This window comes from Monodelphis domestica, chromosome 4 (genome assembly GCF_027887165.1).
Source record: "Monodelphis domestica isolate mMonDom1 chromosome 4, mMonDom1.pri, whole genome shotgun sequence".
Taxonomy (NCBI): Eukaryota; Metazoa; Chordata; class Mammalia; order Didelphimorphia; family Didelphidae; genus Monodelphis; species Monodelphis domestica.
In genome coordinates, this window is record NC_077230.1 from 294,362,409 (window position 1) to 294,381,130 (window position 18,722).

The following is an 18,722-nucleotide window of genomic DNA, read 5'->3' on the forward strand; positions in this document are numbered from 1 at the left end:
TTTGGAAAAAATAAGCAATATTTCATTTAATTCTGGAATACCTAAAGTATTCACTTCATTTCACTTGTGTCTCAAATATATAATATCATTGAGCCAAAAAGGAAAGTGAAGATAGTTGAACTTACTCATTTATGCAGAAGATGATTTCAAAATGTTTTCAATTTCACCAAGGTCACAAAGAAGCCAAGCAAAATCAGAATTTGGGTTTCCTCACATCTTGTCAGTACTCTTTTAACTACATCAACACTTCCTCTAAGAAAATTTGACTTCTGTATCTACTGAGGCCCAGATATTGTTCCTAGCTAGGAACACCTACCTATTTCACCTCAAAATACTTTGGTATTTTTAATGTAATCATAATCAGAAGAAATGGAGCATAAAGGAGAAAAGAAAGATTAAGACAATTTAAGAAGTTATTTCCCCAATGCATTAAATAATTTATAATTATTAAGAAATGCCTATTTCTAGAAATCCCCTTTTTAAAAAAGTACTATTGCCTGACCAATCTTGGTTCCAGTTATAATGGGAAATGAAAGTGATAGAAAATTTTGATCCCAGAGAAAAGGTGATGAAACTATTTTTCCTCCTGACAGATAAAGACTAAGGTCTTTAAGACCTATGGATGCAAAATTTTGCATATATTGTCAGTTGTGTTTTTTTTATATGCTGATTTGAGTTCTGTGATTTGGAGACTCAAGAAATTCCTTAGTGAGAACAAAAAGCATCAACAAAAATTTTTAAATACAAAGTGACAATAAGTTGCAAAAAAATAACAATGCCTTTAATGAAAATAGAAACCAAATTTGTTAAGAGTTTTGGGATTTTTTGTTTTGTTTTGCTTTTAAAGATAAGAAAATTAAATGTCAATGTTTCCAAAGTCAATGAGAAGCTAAGTTCTAAGCAATTTATTAATATTGTCCTGAGAAATTTCAAGTTTATAACTGAATTCTAAATAAATTTTGGAAAACTTTGAATATTATTATAAAAGATTCTGGGCAACCTATATGGTTTGGAAAATTTAATCAACTTTTAAGAGTTTGAAAGAAATGGAGAGTTGCAACTAATTTTTTCAAAGGTTATTTTTCAAAGGCATTACATTTTGCTTTTTAGAAAAAATTCTGGTTGAGGTATGCTAGAATTTGAATTCCAATAGGCCAGTATCATAAGCCATATTCCAAATATTTTCAGATTCAACCCTATAGTATTTAATGTCAAATTCAGCAATACTGAATAAAAACATAAAACCTTACAAAAATCTGGATGGAGTATAGGATCCATGAGTTTCATTCTGAACCAAAAAAGTACTTTAATAGTGTATTTATTTTAAAAACATTATTTCCATTAATCCAAACACAAAATAAGGCAAAGCTGGAATAAAAAAGTGAAGTTTGAAATACAAATCCAGATCATTGATAAGTGTTGAAAATCCAAAGCATTCTGACATATAAATATTAACTAATTAATCATGGCATGAAATAAAAGGAATTACCATGATATGAAAAATTAATGGTTTTCTACTGTTTATCTTTTCTTGAACAGTTGATAATTCTTTTTAAATATTAAAAGTGACAGACATAAATGAATGCAAATTAGATTTAAAAGTTAGACTCTTTTTGATATGATTATTTCCAAATCAGAAACATCAGAATAGTTTTCTTTTAAAAAAATTCAATTTGGGCAAAGGAAGATGATTCATTAATGCATTTCCTTAAAACAACATCATTATAAAATCATTGAAAGAAATTCTGAAGTGATTCTGTAGACTCTAGCATACTATACACGTCAAAATTATTAACTGATCAAAAAACAACAAAAAAAAAGATGATTTTGTATGTAGGCTACTAATGTCCTATATTTATAGCAATTAGGCATAATATTCATCCAGCAGATAATCTTGAATAATACTTTCACAAGAACTCCCATAATCTATAAAATATATACTTAGTTATAGGCAAACTGTCATCTATTGATATGAATAAAATATCAATGTCAAACACAAACACAAAAACATGCAACTGGCTAACACATCAACCATGCTCAAGTAAAACCACACTGGGGGGAAAAAAGAAGGGAAGTCACTAAGGCACAAACCTAAGCATCTACCTTAGGCAAATTTGAAGTCCTGATTTCTCCTTTGTTTTATTGCTTTGAATCCTCATCAAGATAAGTTATTTGATTTTTATTACAACAAAACTGTTAATACAGAGGAAAACATTTTCATGCTCTGGATTAGTAAGCACCTGTACACAGGAACAATGAAGTAATTTTCTCCTCAAAAATAATTCCAGTTATGCAGTTATTAACATAGAATTTACAGAATTTTTATAAATCACTAATGTTTTCGGTGTTCTTAAACATTATATAGCATTATTATCATTAATTTCCAGTAACAACAGCTAAAGTTTAACAAAAACAACAAAATTTCCCTGGATAATATGTTTATAGGAAATTTAGAAAAAAAATTATTTTAATGTATCAAACAAGTCCAAGAGACTTTTTTGTGTCTAAAATAGGGGGTCATGGGGGCAGCTGGGTAGCTCAGTGGATTGAGAACCAGGCCTAGAGATGGGAGGTCCTAGGTTCAAATCTGGCCTCAGATACTTCCTAGCTGTGTGACCCTGGGCAAGTCACTTAACCCATTGCCTACCCCTTACCACTCTCCTGTCTTGGAACCAATACACAGTATTGATTCCAAGATGGAAGGTAAGGGTTTTAAATAAATAAAATAAAACAAGAGGTCTTAAACCTGGGGTCCAAAGATCCTGTGGAAAGAATTCAGGGGATTCAAGAATTTGGAAAGCAAAGCAATTTACATATGTGTATGGGTGTGTATCCATATATATAAAATAATACTTATTTCTATTAACCTTGAATTGAAATTTAGCATTTCCCTCATAATTTACAAACACTACTTTGAGGGCACATCTATAGATTTTTAACAGATTGCAATAGATATAAAAAAGGTTTAAGAACCCCTGGTCTAAAAAGATCCTTGTACATAGTACAATAAAACTTCAACTCAAATCAAATTAATTAGAATAAATAATCTTCAATTACCTGGTAGGTTTTGTTTTTGTTGTTATTTTATTTACTACACTTTACTTGTTAAAAAAAATTAGGTAAGCTATAAGAAAACCAGCTCAAAGAAAAGTTTTGTTCTTTAAAAAAAAATCCTGGATAAATTCTGGTGTCAGAACAGATCAATACAGTCTCTTATACCATAATAATGATAACCGTAAACTATTGCAAGATTCTGATCATAGGTCAAAGACTAAATAATGTTTGGTATTCATTTGTAAAAAGAAAGCTGATCTGGTAGATAGGCATCTGGCCCTGAAGCCAAGGTTTAAGTCTCATCTCTAAACTTATCAGTGCTCTGGGCAAACTCTTTAAGAGAAGGTACTGATCTACAATGACAGATAATTTTCCTTGCCTAGGAGACCTCTATGCCAATGAAATCACAAGTCCAGTTCCTATCTCTAGCATTCATTTTACCAAAGTAAAAAAAAGCATATGAATATATATTTATTTAAAATTAAAATTAAAAAGCTGTTAAAATTCAAAACATTTCAAATGCTGAGCATTCCAATAATTTTAGGGGGGGTTTGTCAACCTAATTATCAGCTCTATAACAAGTGTTTAAGATAACAAAATAATATTTCAATAATTCACTCTAAGTTTCTGATTGTGTAAGGAAAAAAAAAAACAAAGTTCACTAAAGTCTTGCTACAATGCCTATGTTTTCAAAACATATTCCAGAAATGTCAAGCTCTGGAGAGTTCTAAAAAGCCTAGGAAGACCCAGAGAACCCAGAGACAGATTCTACATGTGTCATCCACGAACCAACCTAGATTTGCTCAATATGGAATTGACTACAGAGTGATGAATTATTTGCAATTCTAAAATCAAATGGTCATTTATCTTCTGACTGAATACCTCCAATTAGGGGGAAATCACTCCCTTCAAAGGCTCATAAGATTATATACCTAGAGTTGGAAAGGATCTCAGAGGCAATCTAATACAATCCCTTCATTTCATAAGTGAAGAAACTGAGGCTCAGGGAGATTCTAAGGGATTCACATAGTTAGTAAGCTTAGGCAGAATGTGAATTCATATTTTCTAAAAGCCAGTGCTCTTTTATTCTATGTTCTGAGAGAGTCCAGTCCATTTTTGCATAGCTTTCATTGAACAAAACTTTTCCTGACATCTTAAAGACTGCCCACTAGAATAAAAAATTGTAATCTATTCCACTGAAGGAAGGACCTGAATTGAGGAAATCACAAATCTTTAAATCACTTTAAGTGGAAATTAGCAATGTCAGATTTAATTTAATGTTTTAAAGAAGCTCATTATAAGACTTTATAAAGAATAAAGTATTTCATAATATAGTAAAAGCTTAATAAGACATTTCATTAAATTTAAGGTTGAGCTCTACCTCCCCCCCAAAAAAAACCAATATTCAATGACCTCATTTGCATCAAGGAGAGCTCAGGAGCAAAATGTGAACATCTTGGCAAACCTCCTTCATCTAGGACAGTGAGCTACATAATAGTAAACTCAAGATTATAAATGCTATTGTTCTCAATACACTATAAATGCCACTATGGTTATTTGTCTATAATTCTGTTTAATGGCATGTATAAACTGCGTGAGTTTAAAGAAACCAATGATATAATTAATGTTCTCACTATATCAAATCAGATCTTCACTGTTCATAGACTTTGGCCATAATTTATACAATCACAGTACAATCCTATTTTCATTTTCAGTAAAAGCTTGAAGAAAAATTTAAGAATGTTTGCATTTAAATTACATTAGTCAATATGCATTTTAAACATGCTAATTTGTTTAATGCTATTAGTAGTAATAGCAGTATTCTCTACATTATGGAACTAGATACTATCCAACAAGGTTAATTTCTATAAAGCACTGTCATAATTTCACACTGGTTTTCTTATAAAAAATGGCACTGTGTTCACATGGAAAAAAATTCCACTAATTATGCTTGAGGGTTGCCCACTATTAAGAGAGTTTTTGATTAATTTCTCCCTTTTTATACTTAAGAGGAAAAAGAGCACAAATATTTTTCAGTTAGAGACCCTCTGCTGTGCAGGTTGTCAATTCAAGACCCTCTGCTGTGCCGCTTGTCAGTTAGTGAGAGTTAGTCAGTGGCAGACAGTGGAAAAGGGGCTTTTTGTCTCTGGTTCTCCTGGGGAAAGGATGTGCTGTTAACAGCACTCTCTGGTTGGAGACAGAGAAAGGAATTAAGGCCTTATTAGCCTTATTGATTATTAATAAATTGGGTAGATAAGATAGTGTTTATATTAGATTGTGAAAGTAGGAGAATAGGCGAAGGCTTTGGCCTAACAGAAGATATTGCCCACTGAGGCAGATAGATTTAGGGTTTTTTAAAGAAATTTAGCTAGGTTTGGGACCTAGGGTATAGTTACAGGCTATTGTAAGATTACTTTCACTTTCCTCCTTCCTATTTCCTATCCATATTTCCTAATAATAAACTAAATTTTTTGTGTTTAATAAACTGCACACTGGCTTTTGTTCAAACTCCTACCCCCAAAATTTAACTCTTCACACCAGCTAAAGCTTTTCTTCTGCAACAATATATCATAATTTAGCCTTTTTCTTCTATGATCATGGTAAAACAGAATAAAAATTTCACCCTTGGCATTCCTATTAGAAGCAGACTATAATTGTAATAGGTGCTCCCATTTAGTATGTGATTTATTCCAGGCTAAGTATATCTTAAATTTAATGCCAATGAACAAGCTCCTTCATGCTTAACCGAATTAATCATTTGAACTTTTATACTGGCATTTAGAACAAATAATACTTGAAATACTATGTACTTATGCTGCTTTAAAAGATGTACCTATTTTTTAAAAGTTATCTCCAATAAGCTGACAATAAATTTAATTTCTGACAGCTTCAAGAATGAGGAAATATCCAAAAGCAAACAAACACCAGGCTTCAAATTGCAGAATATTCAATCAGTAAGCCTACCTGAATATCCCCAGAGAAGTTGTTGAGCTAGAATATAATCAAATGCAGTCTTAGAAAAAGATGATTTTCACAAAAACATGACAGAAACAAAAATAATTGGATTTTAAGAGATATATCAACCATGTGAAAAGCATAACCACATGCTTTTTGTACAATAATTACAGAATCTTAAAGCTGGAAAGCTCTTAGAAAGCAACTAACCCAATGATCTCATTTTACATTTACATATGGGGAAAATAGAAAGGACAGAAAATGAAACAAATTTTAATTTTACTCCATGTACCAAATAAAGGTATTTATTGTCATCTATCTGGATGACCTACCAGAGCAAAATGAAAATTATAAGTGATGTGTAATGCATAAACATCAGCCAAGTACAATTTTCATCAAATAAGCAGTCTTCAGAAGTTTTTAGTACTATCTATTATACACCAAACTTAAGCATCTGCCTCCTACATCCTTCTTCCTTTTATCATTTTGAACTTTTGGGGTGTCAGTTCAAGTCTCCACTGTCCTCTCAGTTTCCCTGCCCCTTCATACTATCACAGATCTTACCCTTCCAAACTCCAGCTTTGTATTATTCCCATCATATACTGCCTACTTATATATTGCTTAACAAAGCTAGATAAAATCATGAAACCTCTACAAGTTTATGTTGCATGATCTCAACCAGGCCTTCATTGCATCAAGGTAATATTTTTACATTCTCCTAATCTATTCATGACCCCACTCACCACAGAGGCTTTTCAAAACCTTTTCACCTCTCACCAAACTTACCATAATTCTACCTCCATCCTCATTATGAGAATCAGTCTCATATTTCATTGAAAAAAAAATATAAGACTATTCACCAAAAGCTCTTCCTTCTCCTTTGTTTCTCATCTCATAATCCTCATAATCTTCTACTATTTTCTTTTACTGCTATTTACTATGAAGTGGCCCTTCTCTTTGTCAAAGCTAACCTTTCCATGTGTCTTCTCCCCCAGACTTCCTCCTCTCTCCCCCATACTGTCTCACTACTCTTTAATCATTACCTGTCTACTGTTTGCTTCCCTACCTCTTATAAGCACACCCACAATTCCCTCATTCTCAAAAAACACTCAATCTATCCATCCCCACTAGCTATCTTATATTTCTGCTCCCCATTTGTAAATAAATGCCTTAAGAAATCAATTTGCCTACAACAAATGCCCCATTTTCTTTCATCTTCTTTTTAACTCTGAAGTATGGCTTCTAAATTCGTCATTCAACTGAAACATATCTTTTCAAAGTCCCTAATGAACTCAACTGCCTGATCTAGTGATCTTTTCTCAGTTCTCATCCTTCTTAATTTTCTACAGTCTAACACTGTCATTTATCACCTTCTTAATATTCTCTTCTACCCAGGTTTTCATGACACTGTCCTCTCCTGGGTTCACCTCCTCTCCTCTGTCTCCTTTGCTGGATTTTCTTCCAGATAACAATGGCAAACTGTAAGTATTCTCCACCACTCAATCCTGGGCTCTCTTCTCTTTAAATACTATTTCACTTGGTTATGTCACTAGCTTCCATGGTTTCTATTATGACCACTATGATATGATATGACTCTGATCTATTTGTTCAGCTCTCATCTCTCTCCTAAATGGCAGTTTCAAATTTCCAACTCTCTAGTGGACATCTCAAACTAAATATCTCAGGGATAACTTAAACCCAACACATCCAAAACTGACCTTATTACCTTTCCACCAAACCATCTCCTCTTCTTAACTTCCCTATTTTATTAATTCATGCCTCACTCTCTCATTATTCAATGAGATGCCAAGTCAGGTTGACTCTACCTTCATATTAATAGTGTAGGCATGGGGGCATCAATGGATTGAGAGCCAGGCCTAGGGACAGGAGCTCCTGGGTTTATATCTGGCCTCAGATACTTCCTAGCTGTGTGACCCTGAGCAAATCACTTAACCTCCACTACCTAGTCCTTAATACTCTTCTGCCTTGAAACCAATACAGAATATTAATACAGTAATAATTAATCCCTTACTAGGGGTACTAACACAGAAAGTAAGATAGAATGTTTTAATAGTACAGGCATCCTCTTCTCTTCTGACACTGCAACTACAATAATAGAAGCATCTTTTCATCCTATATCTTGAATACTGCAATGACCTATTATTTGATCTTTCTGCCTTAAGTTTCTCCCCACTCTAGTCAATACTCTACTAAGCTGTTAATTTTCCTAAAGCATAGTTTTGACCATATCACCCCCTATTTAATAAATTCCAGGATAAAATATAAGTATAAGGATCAAATATAAATCCCTCATTTAGCTTCTAAAGCCCTTCCTAACCTGACTCTTTCCTACATTCCCAGTCTTCTTATATCAGTGATGATGAATCTTTTAAAGAAGGAATGCCAGGCCCTACCCCCAACCCTCCAGACCATGTGATGTGTCCTTCCCCTTCCACTGAGTGCCAGGTGCCACCCCCTCCTCATCCCACACAGGAGAGTGAGAAAGAGTTCTCACTGGGCTGCTGGGTAGAGAGGCAGGTGAAGTAAGGAATGTCCTCAGAAAGTGTAAAGAAGGGGAGAGACAGGAAGTGGCCTGAGCACTCTGTTCCCTTCCAGCTCTGCCACCTTCGATCTTACCCCTGTGCATTCCCATTGGGCTGCTGCGCGGGTTGGGAAGGTTGAAAAAATGTCCTCAGGTGCAGTGAAGAGGGAAAGGGGAGCAGTTCCACCCAAGTCCCTCTGCCTTTCTCATAAAAAATTGGGGGGATAGGGGGGACAGGCATGTTCCCACAGAGAGCACTCGGCATGCCATCTTTGGTACCTATGCTTCCATGTATATACTTGGCAAATAGTGACATTGGCCACCTTCAGTCAATCTCCTAAATTCTTGCATTTTACTGGTTGTTCCTCATGCATGACATTCTATACCCCTCATCTCTACTCCCAGCTTCTCTGGCTTCCTTAAAGTCATAGCTAAAGGCCCATCTTTTGCAAAAAGACTTTTCTGGTCCTCCTTAATCTTGGTGCTTTTCCTTTGAAACCATTCCTAATTTATCCTTTAGAGATCTTCCTTATACATAGCTGTTTGCTTGTTGTCTCATCCATTAGACTGTGAATTCCATGAGAACAGGAATTGTTTGTTTTTTAATGTTCTTTGTTTTGGTGCTTAGCATAGTGCCTTGCATAGAAAGCGTTTAATAAACTACATCAGTCTAGATGACATAATTACCATCCCCATTCATACAAAGGAGATAGGAAGAAGAGAAGAAGCATTTATTAGGCATCTATTTCTGGGTACTATGCTAAGAACTTTTACCTAGTATATCTCATTTGATTTTCGCAACAATTCTGTGAAGTAGGTATTATTATCCCTATTTTGCAATTGAGGAAACTGTGGCAGAACAAGTTTAACTAACTTACCCAGGGATCACACAGCTAGAAACTGAGGCAAGATCTGAACTTTGGTCATTCTAACTTCAAGCCCAGTACTCTATACATTCTGCCACCAAGCTGCATATAAGTTCTAAAGATGACATTGGCTAACACTACGCTGTGAAAAATAACTAAATTCTCTAAAGGCAAAGAATAAGGAAACCCTGCAAAATAATCCTTTCCTGACTCTCCTGAGACCTGATTTTTTTTGTGTGTTTGCATTTCTGGAGAACTAACCAATTTAAATAAAACTCTAAAGTCATTGATTAAAATAGAAGTCTCATGGAAGAAAGTGTAATACAATGGATATAAAATTGGACTAAGAATCAGAAGAACATAGCTCTTGTCCTGAGTCCAGAATTTATACCCTTCTAATAACTTATCCCCTTTATTTGGAAAATAAATTATTCAGCCTACATTATATGTTTATTATAGGAGCAAATGAAATGATGTATATAAAATATTTTAGGAGAATTATTTTCATCATCATCATCATTATTATATAACACAGAAATGTCATAGATTACCGTGTCATTCTTGAGGGAAAAACTCTAATATATCAAGGTCTCTTCAGACACTAAAAATAATTTTGCTTGGGTTTTCCTAAGTGTCAGAATGGCTAAATGACACAAATTGCCAACCTCAATATCATCTTTTATCTACCAACGACCATGCTACATTGTAACATTAAGATAAGAATGCATAAAAGAAGTAGGATCATAGAATTTAAAGTTTAAAAAGGCCTTAGAGAACCTAGGATCTAAATATTTGTACTCCAAAATGTCCACAGAGATTATCTAGTCCCACCTCCTCATTTCAGGAATGAGATTTCTAATATTCTTGGAAATAAAGTTACTTAGATCACGGTTGCACAGAGAGGATAAAAATCCAATTATCTTTCTATCATATCACAAAAGATAAGGTCCTAGGCTATTTTTGAGGAAAAATTTAAATTAGTGAAAAATCAGAATTAGGAAACATTTCACAAGAAATGAGGTTCCAAATATGATGACCAAGAAAAAGAACTAAAATCATCAATAGTTAATCATTTGTAGCCAGTATATAATTCTTACTAGATAATATAATATTTTAAACTATATGTTCCCATAAGCAAATAAATATTTCCCCCTGCAATACTGTTAATAATGTAAATTTACTTAGCAAAATTTTCCATATATATTAGAAATGTAAACTTTAGCCTAGCTCCTATGCCAACTATTACAAATTCTTAAGGGGTAGTATAATATTAAGTAGCAATATACTAAACATGATAGAATAACAAGTGGTTATTAAGCAACTACTGTGTGTCAGGAACTGCATAATATACAGTTTTACATTGCTAATATGCAAAAATCTAAATAAACTTAGTATCCTGACCAGAATTTTCAACTTTAGAAATAGTAGTCACATAATCATCTATGGAAAAATCTCCATAACTGAGAATTCTTTGCCCAATTATTTTTTTATGGTTTCTCTAAGCTACTTCTGCAAACTTCTCTTAAAATACTAATTATGGAAAACAGAAACATTACTTATATATTTATCTCAATCAAGTTTCTATTAAAGAGCAGAATACCAGCATACCTCGGGTTTGAGAAGCTTCCTTTAAAGAAGCTAGAATTTGGGGTTTCAAATCATCTAAAATAACTCTTCCTTCAAGACCTGGGAAAAGAGACCTATAATAAGCCAAAAGGGAAAAAAAGTAAATTGTTATAATTTTTAAAGTCCATAAAACAAATAAATCCAATTTATTTTACAAGTTAAAAGAGGAAAAGTTTATAGCTACCGAGTATTTTAGAAAAATTTGTAATTTGTAAAAAAAAAATCATGTAATCATCACATCTCACATCATGTTGGTTACAAAAAAAAGAGCTGTATCTGCTTTAAAATGTATAAAGAGTATGAATTATGTCTAATTTAAAAAGCATTTCAATCCCCTTAAAATAAGATCATTAACATTTTTCTACTTGAATGACCAAAACTTTATCAATTTAAATTCAAATTATCAAAACCCTAATTTATGGTAAAACTTCATATATGCAATTCTAACTTTGCACTTCTGTATTAAAAGCTTAAAAAGCTTCCCTTAAAAGAATTGCTATACTTTGTAATTTCAAAACATAGAAGTATGGGTTTCTTTATTTTTATGCATTCTCTCTACAAATTACTGCTAAGAAAAAAAAAGAAGAGATCAGCAAGGAAAACTGAAGATAAAACTACTATATAAGTATAAATTTTACCTTGGATAATCTTCTGAGGTAATATAAATTACATCCTGATCTGATACAGATGAAGAAAAGGGAATAAAATTTCCATTTTGTAAAGGTAGAAGCTCCAATCCAAGCAATTCATGATAAGCTGCATCTGACAGCACAAATTCTAAGAGGTACAGCTTTTCAGAAGCACTGCCTGAGTGTCCATATTTCTTTAACACCTGTCGCACTAAAGCAGGAGTCACTTTCTTCACAAGTTTAGCACTAGAAGCTGTAAGTTGAACTGCATTAGAAATATTTGCTGGTACCTTGACAATCTGTTTCCCTGAGGTCTGGAGGTAATTGAGCACTGCTTTTGTGTATCCCAAGCTTTCCTCTAGTTCTGAGAAAAATGCCTGCTCCAATTTTATCCAGTGATTACTGACTGAATAAATAACTGCATTCTGAAACAGCTCTTTAAACAGAGGTTCTATAATTGGTTGCCAGTGTACTTTAACTTTGTTCATTTCAGGCCAAAGCTTATAGATAATCTCAACAGACAAGGGGAAATCTGAGTTTTTTTCAGTCTCCAGCCGTTTTACAGAATCTAAGACCAGAGTGGCATATGCTTTGGGGACAACATTCATAATAAGAAGTTCATTCCATAAAGCTGCTGGATCTCGCCACTGATCCAATTCCCTCCACTTGATACTTCTACGGTTGTCAGTGAGTCCAAAGAACCCACTAATATGAACTGGGAGACCTGTTTTACTTTCTTCACCAGGAGGTAAAGGAAGAAAACAAAATGCTTTTCCTGAGAAATCAGATATGGCTCCTGCTGCTTCTTCATTGCTTGATAAAGACATAGCTAGGCCAATGGTTGGGACAAATTTCAAGTCATCAGCCAAACAGTCAAGCTCACTGCAAATTCCTCGACCACCCACACTGTTACACACCAGCCAGGATGTTTTTTGAGCATCTTTAGTACTTTCATCTTCTAAAACTATATTTATATGATATGTCACACATGTAATGCTATTACTTGGAACTTTTTTACAATAATTACTTATAGCAGTCCCCAATATTTTGATGGAATTGGGTCGCTCATGTTTCAGGGCTTTATTCTCACTAGCAGTTACCCTAAATATCAGTTTCTCTGTTCCATCAGCTTCTCGAACATGTAAAGAAACATCCTGCACACTTTTCAGAAAGAGAAGCACTGTATCTGCATCTGCCCTGAAGGAGTCAAACAACTCAAGAACCTTCTGCTTGTTATACAGATTACTACTTAGTTGTGAAGGCTGTAGGCGAAGAGGAAAACGAAAAAAAGTTCCAGGAAAGTGACCATTTAAGAAAGTTTCCTTGGTGCTCCCAAAAACACCAATGAACGGTGCAAACTGGTCTGAATATTCACTAATATCTTTACTGTCATCTTTCAGATTCCAACACTGTCCTGATTCATGGGGGCCAAAAAGGGTTTGATGAGGATCTAACATTCCAATCTGGTCACCACTAAAGATACAAGGAACATCTAGAGAGAGAAATATAAAACAAAGTAAGTAATTCTGAAATTAGTATCTATAGTGACTGAAATCAAAATCTAATTCATTAATTATAAGAAATCAACAAATAATAATTCTCAGAATTAGCATTCTCCTCCCTTTCTCCATTTCCTTCCCTCTCCCTTTCCCCCACTGATTTCCACAGTATTTTCATAATTTCTAGGGCCAATATTATAGGCTATTTCAAATAAGGTCTTATCCTTGAAAATCTGAGACACTGACAGTCACTGTTTATAATAACAAATAAATAAAAAGAGTAAAACCTTGATAAAATCAAAGTAACATAAATTCATTTCCCAAATGTATCAAACTTCTTCAACATGCTCAAAGCTTTCCTCAAGCACACAGGTCAGCCCCTTGGAGGTATAATAACCAAAATGAATGTTAAAAAGTTTACCTATACTGAGATAATATCTATTATATTTTTATATATGGAAATGAATAAAAAATGGCTTTCTGCTTCTTGGTAGTACAATTCCACATTCCTTAATCCACCTTCCAGAATCTTCTGATCAATTGATCCTTTCTTTAACTCTTTCTCCAAAGTGGAAATTGAATTGATCTGTACTTGACAATATTCATCTACCTTCCTTACATGGATTTCTTTACCTTCTTTTCCAACATAAGTCTTACAAATCTGCATTCTCTGAAGTCATTCCACAATTATCTTTTCTTTGATTCAAAATAGACTTAAATTAATCTTTCTAAGATTTTTATACATACTTATACTTGTCAGAAAAATTACAATATTAAAAAGTTAGTATATATATTCAGTATTGATGTATTATATTAATGGTGTCAATCTCAATTAGAAAGGGATCTCTATAGACCACATATAAACTTAGAAAGAATTAACATTATTCATGTTGCATTATACTTTTATTAATTTTGTTCAGGCTTTCAAGTTACATTTTAACTTGGTTCTATGTGACCAAATTTGACACCTCTGCATTACACAAAAGCTGTACACCACATTCCATCCTAACCTTAAACCTAATTAATAGCTATGAACCAAAAACTTTACCAACTTCATGAAATTTAGCAAGCAAAACATCAAATGGATGATAACATTTTATTGTACTCCAAGGTGATTATTGTGGCCTGAACTGAACTGTAAAGTCAGAATATAAAGTTTTCCATTTAGGCTAAAACAATTTTCAATAAGAGATTCATGAAGTCAAAACCATACCTGTTATATGATAGACTGAATTAAACCCTATTCCAAATCTTCCAACTTTTAGTGGATCATCTTTTTTCCTGCTCCTTGCTATTTCTTGAATGCCATGCCAATCCTCAGGAGTAAAAACTGCATTGTTGTACACATAAAGTGCAGACCCTATAAACCGAAGAAACAAATAAAGAAAATATTCAAAGAGAATAAAAATCAGACTATTTGGTTCTAGTAGCCTGAAAGAAATTAAGGTTCTTATCTGTCCGCAACTGTCTTTATGCTGAGGTACTATAACAGAGGTTTCATTACAACTTTTGATTGCTTTTCTGGTAAAATTTTAAAATGTCATTTATATCACAGAAAGATAACAAGTAACAGAAGTTGAGAAAAGAGTGAAAGGAAAAAGTATTTAAATGAGATATCAAGAAACCAAATAATTAAAAAATTAATCATGAGCCTATCTTGATTTATGTACTAATTATCTTTCTGAAACAATAAATTGTTTTTGTAAATTGGCTATTTTATGGAGAGTGCCAGGCCTAGAGACAGGAGGTCCTGGGTTCAAATCTGACCTCAAACATTTCCTAGCTGTGTGACTCTGGGAAAGTCACTTTACCCCATTGCCTAGGCTTTATCATTCAGCAAACAGAACAGAGGAAGAGAGATCATATAACGATAAATCAGAAATGCCAGCGAATTGGATACAGGCGTTGCAGGAACTCAAAATGCAATTCAAAACACAATTAAGAGAGACTGAAGACAATTGGAAAAAGATCTTAAAAACTAAGATAAGAATTATGGAAACATAAAATAGTGTCTTGAAAGCCAAAATCAACCAGCTTGAAAATGAGGCAAAAAAGATGAAAAATGAGGCAAAAAAGATGAAATATGAGGCAAAGGAAATGAGAGATGAGGTAAAGAGGATGAAAGATGGCCTCCAAAGAAAATCAGACCAGAATGAGAAGGATAACCAAAAAGCCATGGATGAAATCCAGTATTTAAGAATGAGTAGAATTAAGTGACCTCACAAGGCATCAGGACACTAAAAAACAAAACCAAAAGAATTTTAAAAATCGAGGAAAATATGAAGTATCTCATTCACAAAAGAGAATATTTAGAAAATTGTTCGAGGAGAGACAATTTAAGAATCAATGGTCTACCAGAAGACGATGACAAAAGAAAAAACCTGGACATATACTATAGGAAATTATTCAAGCAAACTGCCCTGATATTCTAGAACAAGAGGGAAAAGTGGAGATTGAAAGAATCCACAGATCACCTCCTGTACTTAATCTGCAACTGACAACACCCACGAATGTTATAGCCAAATTCAAGAACTATCAGACCAAAGAAAAAATATTACAACCTGCCAAGAAGAAGTCATTCAGATACCATCGAACCACAGGATCTGGTTGCATCTACATTGAAGGACTGAAAGGCATGGATTATGATATGTCAGAAAGCAAGGGAACTAGGTCTACAACCAAGAATCAACTACCCAGAAAAACTGACTATATTCTTTCAGAGGAAAATATGGTCATTCAACAAAATAGAAGAGTTCCAAGAATTTGTAAAGAAAAGACCAGACCTGAACATAAAATTTGAGGTCCAATCACAAAACTCAAGAGAAACTTCAAAAGGTAATTTAAAAAGAGGGGAAAAAAGAAAAACAAAATAAAACAACAACAACAAAAAACTTTTTTAAGAGACTCAATAAGTTAAAATGATATGTATCCCTATGAGAAAAGAGGTCATTTGTAACTCTTAAAAACCGTTGTTATCACCTGGGCAGCTAGAAGAATTACACTTAGAGGGAACAGTGACAAACTGTATAGGATGAAATAAGAAGACAGAAATAGGTATATAGATATATGTATGCATAAATACATATACATATATATAACTAGAGCTAAAAAACAGGTTAATACTAAAAGAAATGGGAAAATAAACAAAAGGGGGAAATTTATATGTCACAAAGAAGCTCATGGCGGGAGGAGTGAGAACATCAGTACACTGGAAGGGTAAAGTGGTTGAAGATAGGAAATACTCAACTATTATGTACATTGAAATTGACCCAAAGAAGGAAGAACAATGCATTGGGGCAGAGAATAGATTTGCATTGTCTAGGGGAATAGAAGGGTAACAAACGAACTGGTGGGGACGAAAGCAGTATAAGGGAGAGAGAAGGTGGGGGGAGTAGTTTTAAAAAAAACTGTAAAGAAAATGAGGGTAGGAATAAGAAGGGAGGGGTTAGAAAGGGAAGTAAAATATGGGCGGGAACTAGAGGGACTGATTAAAAACAAACATTGGTGTAGAAGGAAATAGTGAAAGAAGAAAAGGCAGGACTAGGAGCAAAAATCAAAAAGCTGGGAAATGCATAGCCGGTAATCAATACTCTGAATGTGAATGGAATGAACTCATCCATAAAACGCAAGCAAATAGAGTGGATTAGAATCCAAAAACCTACCATATGTTGTCTACAAGAAACACACATGAGGAAGTTAGATATGCATAGGGTGAAAGTAAGAAGATGGAGTCAAATCTATTGGGCATCAACTGATAAAAAGAAGGCATGAGTCACAATCATAATATCTGACAAAGCCAAAGTAAAAATAAATATAGATAAAAGAGATAGGAAAAGTAATTACATCCTGATAAAAGGCAGTACAGAAAATGAGGAAATATCACTACTTAGTATGAATGCAACAAATGGTATAGCATCCAAATTTCTAAATCTAAAGGAGAACCTAGTGGAGCTCAAGGATGAAATAGAGAGAAAAACTATACTAGTGGGAGACCTGAACCTTCCTCTACCTGAACTAGATAAAACAAACCAAAAAATAAATAAGAAAGAGGTAAGAGAAGTGAATGAAATCTTAGAAAAATTAGAGTTAGTAGATATGTGGAGAAAAATAAATAGGGATAAAAAGGAATACACCTTCTTTTCAGCACCACATGGCACATTCACAAAGATTGACCATGTATTAGGGCATTAAACATTGCAAACAAGTGCAAAAGAGCAGAAATAATAAATGCAACCTTCTCAGATCAAAATGCAAAGAAAATAATGATTAGTAAGGGTACCTGGAGAGGTAAATCAAAAATTAACTGGAAACTGAACAATATGATTTTCCAAAACCAGTTAGTCAAAGAACAAATCATAGAAACAATAATTTCATTCAATAACATGACAATGATGAGACATCCTTTCAAAACCTATGAGATACAACCAAAGCAGTACTCAGGGGGAAATTTATATCCTTGAGTTCATATATTAACAAATTAGGGAGGGTAGAGGTCAATGAAATGGGCATGCAAATTAAAAAACTAGAAAGTGAACAAATTAAAAATCCTCAGAAGAAGACTAAATTAGAGATCCTAAAAATCAAAGGAGAAATTCATAAAATTTAAAGTCAAAGAACTATTGATTTAATAAATAAGACTAGAAGCTGGTACTTTGAAAAAACAAATAAAATAGACAAAGTACTGGTCAGTCTAATTAAAAAAAGGAAAGAAGAAAACCAAATTGACAGTATCCAAGAAGAAAAGGGAGACCTCACCACTAATGAAGAGGAAATTAAGGCAATCATTAAAAACTATTATGCCCAATTATCTGGCAACAAATATGGTAATCTAGGTGATATGGATGAATACTTACAGAAATATAAATTGCCTAGACTTTCAGATGAAGAAATAGATTACCTAAACAACCCAATATTAGAAAAAGAAATTGAACAAGCCATCAAAGAACTAACTCCCTAAGAAAAAATCCCCAGGTCCAGATGGATTCATAAATGAATTCTATCAAACATTAAAAGAACAACTAATCCCAATATTATACAAACTATTTGACAGAATAAGCAAAGAAGGAGTCTACCAAATTCATTTTACAAATGTATGAATATGGTACTGATCCCAAAACCAGGCAGGTCAAAAACAGAAAGAAAACTATAGACTAAACTCTCTAATGAATATATATGCAAAAATCTTAAATAAGATACTAGCAAAAAGACTCCAGCAAGTCATCAAAAGGGTTATTCACTATGACCAGGGAGGATTCATACCAGGATGGTTCAATACTAGGAAAATGATCCACATAATTGACCATATTAACAAACAAACTGACAAAAATCACATGATTATCTCAATAGATGCAGAAAAAGCCTTTGATAAAATACATCCATTCCTATTGAAAACACTAGAAAGTATAGGAATTGGAAGGGCCTTTCCTAAAAATAATAAACAATATATATCTAAAACCATCAGCAAACATCATCTGCAATGGGGATAAACTAGAAGCCTTCCAAAAGATCAGGAGTGAAACAAGGATGTCCATTATCACCTCTATTATTTAAC

General features: G+C 33.5%; 1 protein-coding gene across 10 annotated transcripts in view; it reads right to left on the reverse strand.

Annotated features, from left to right (window-relative positions):
• The window catches only part of SACS (sacsin molecular chaperone), a 79,912-nt gene that overhangs the window by 13,215 nt on the left and 47,975 nt on the right, over nt 1–18,722 (reverse strand). For 4 of the 10 annotated variants that reach the window (XM_056794678.1, XM_056794677.1, XM_056794679.1 and 1 more), the window contains 4 exons: nt 14,385–14,531; nt 11,682–13,164; nt 11,026–11,117; nt 6,019–6,045 (listed from right to left, as the gene is read on the reverse strand). In XM_056794678.1, the coding sequence (XP_056650656.1) occupies nt 6,019–6,045; nt 11,026–11,117; nt 11,682–13,164; nt 14,385–14,531 (1,749 nt within the window). Of the gene's footprint in view, nt 1–125; nt 11,004–11,025; nt 11,194–11,681; nt 13,165–14,384; nt 14,532–18,722 lie in introns of those variants that run through there. The other 6 variants (XM_056794680.1, XM_007495217.3, XM_056794681.1 and 3 more) reach the window with 4 other exon arrangements.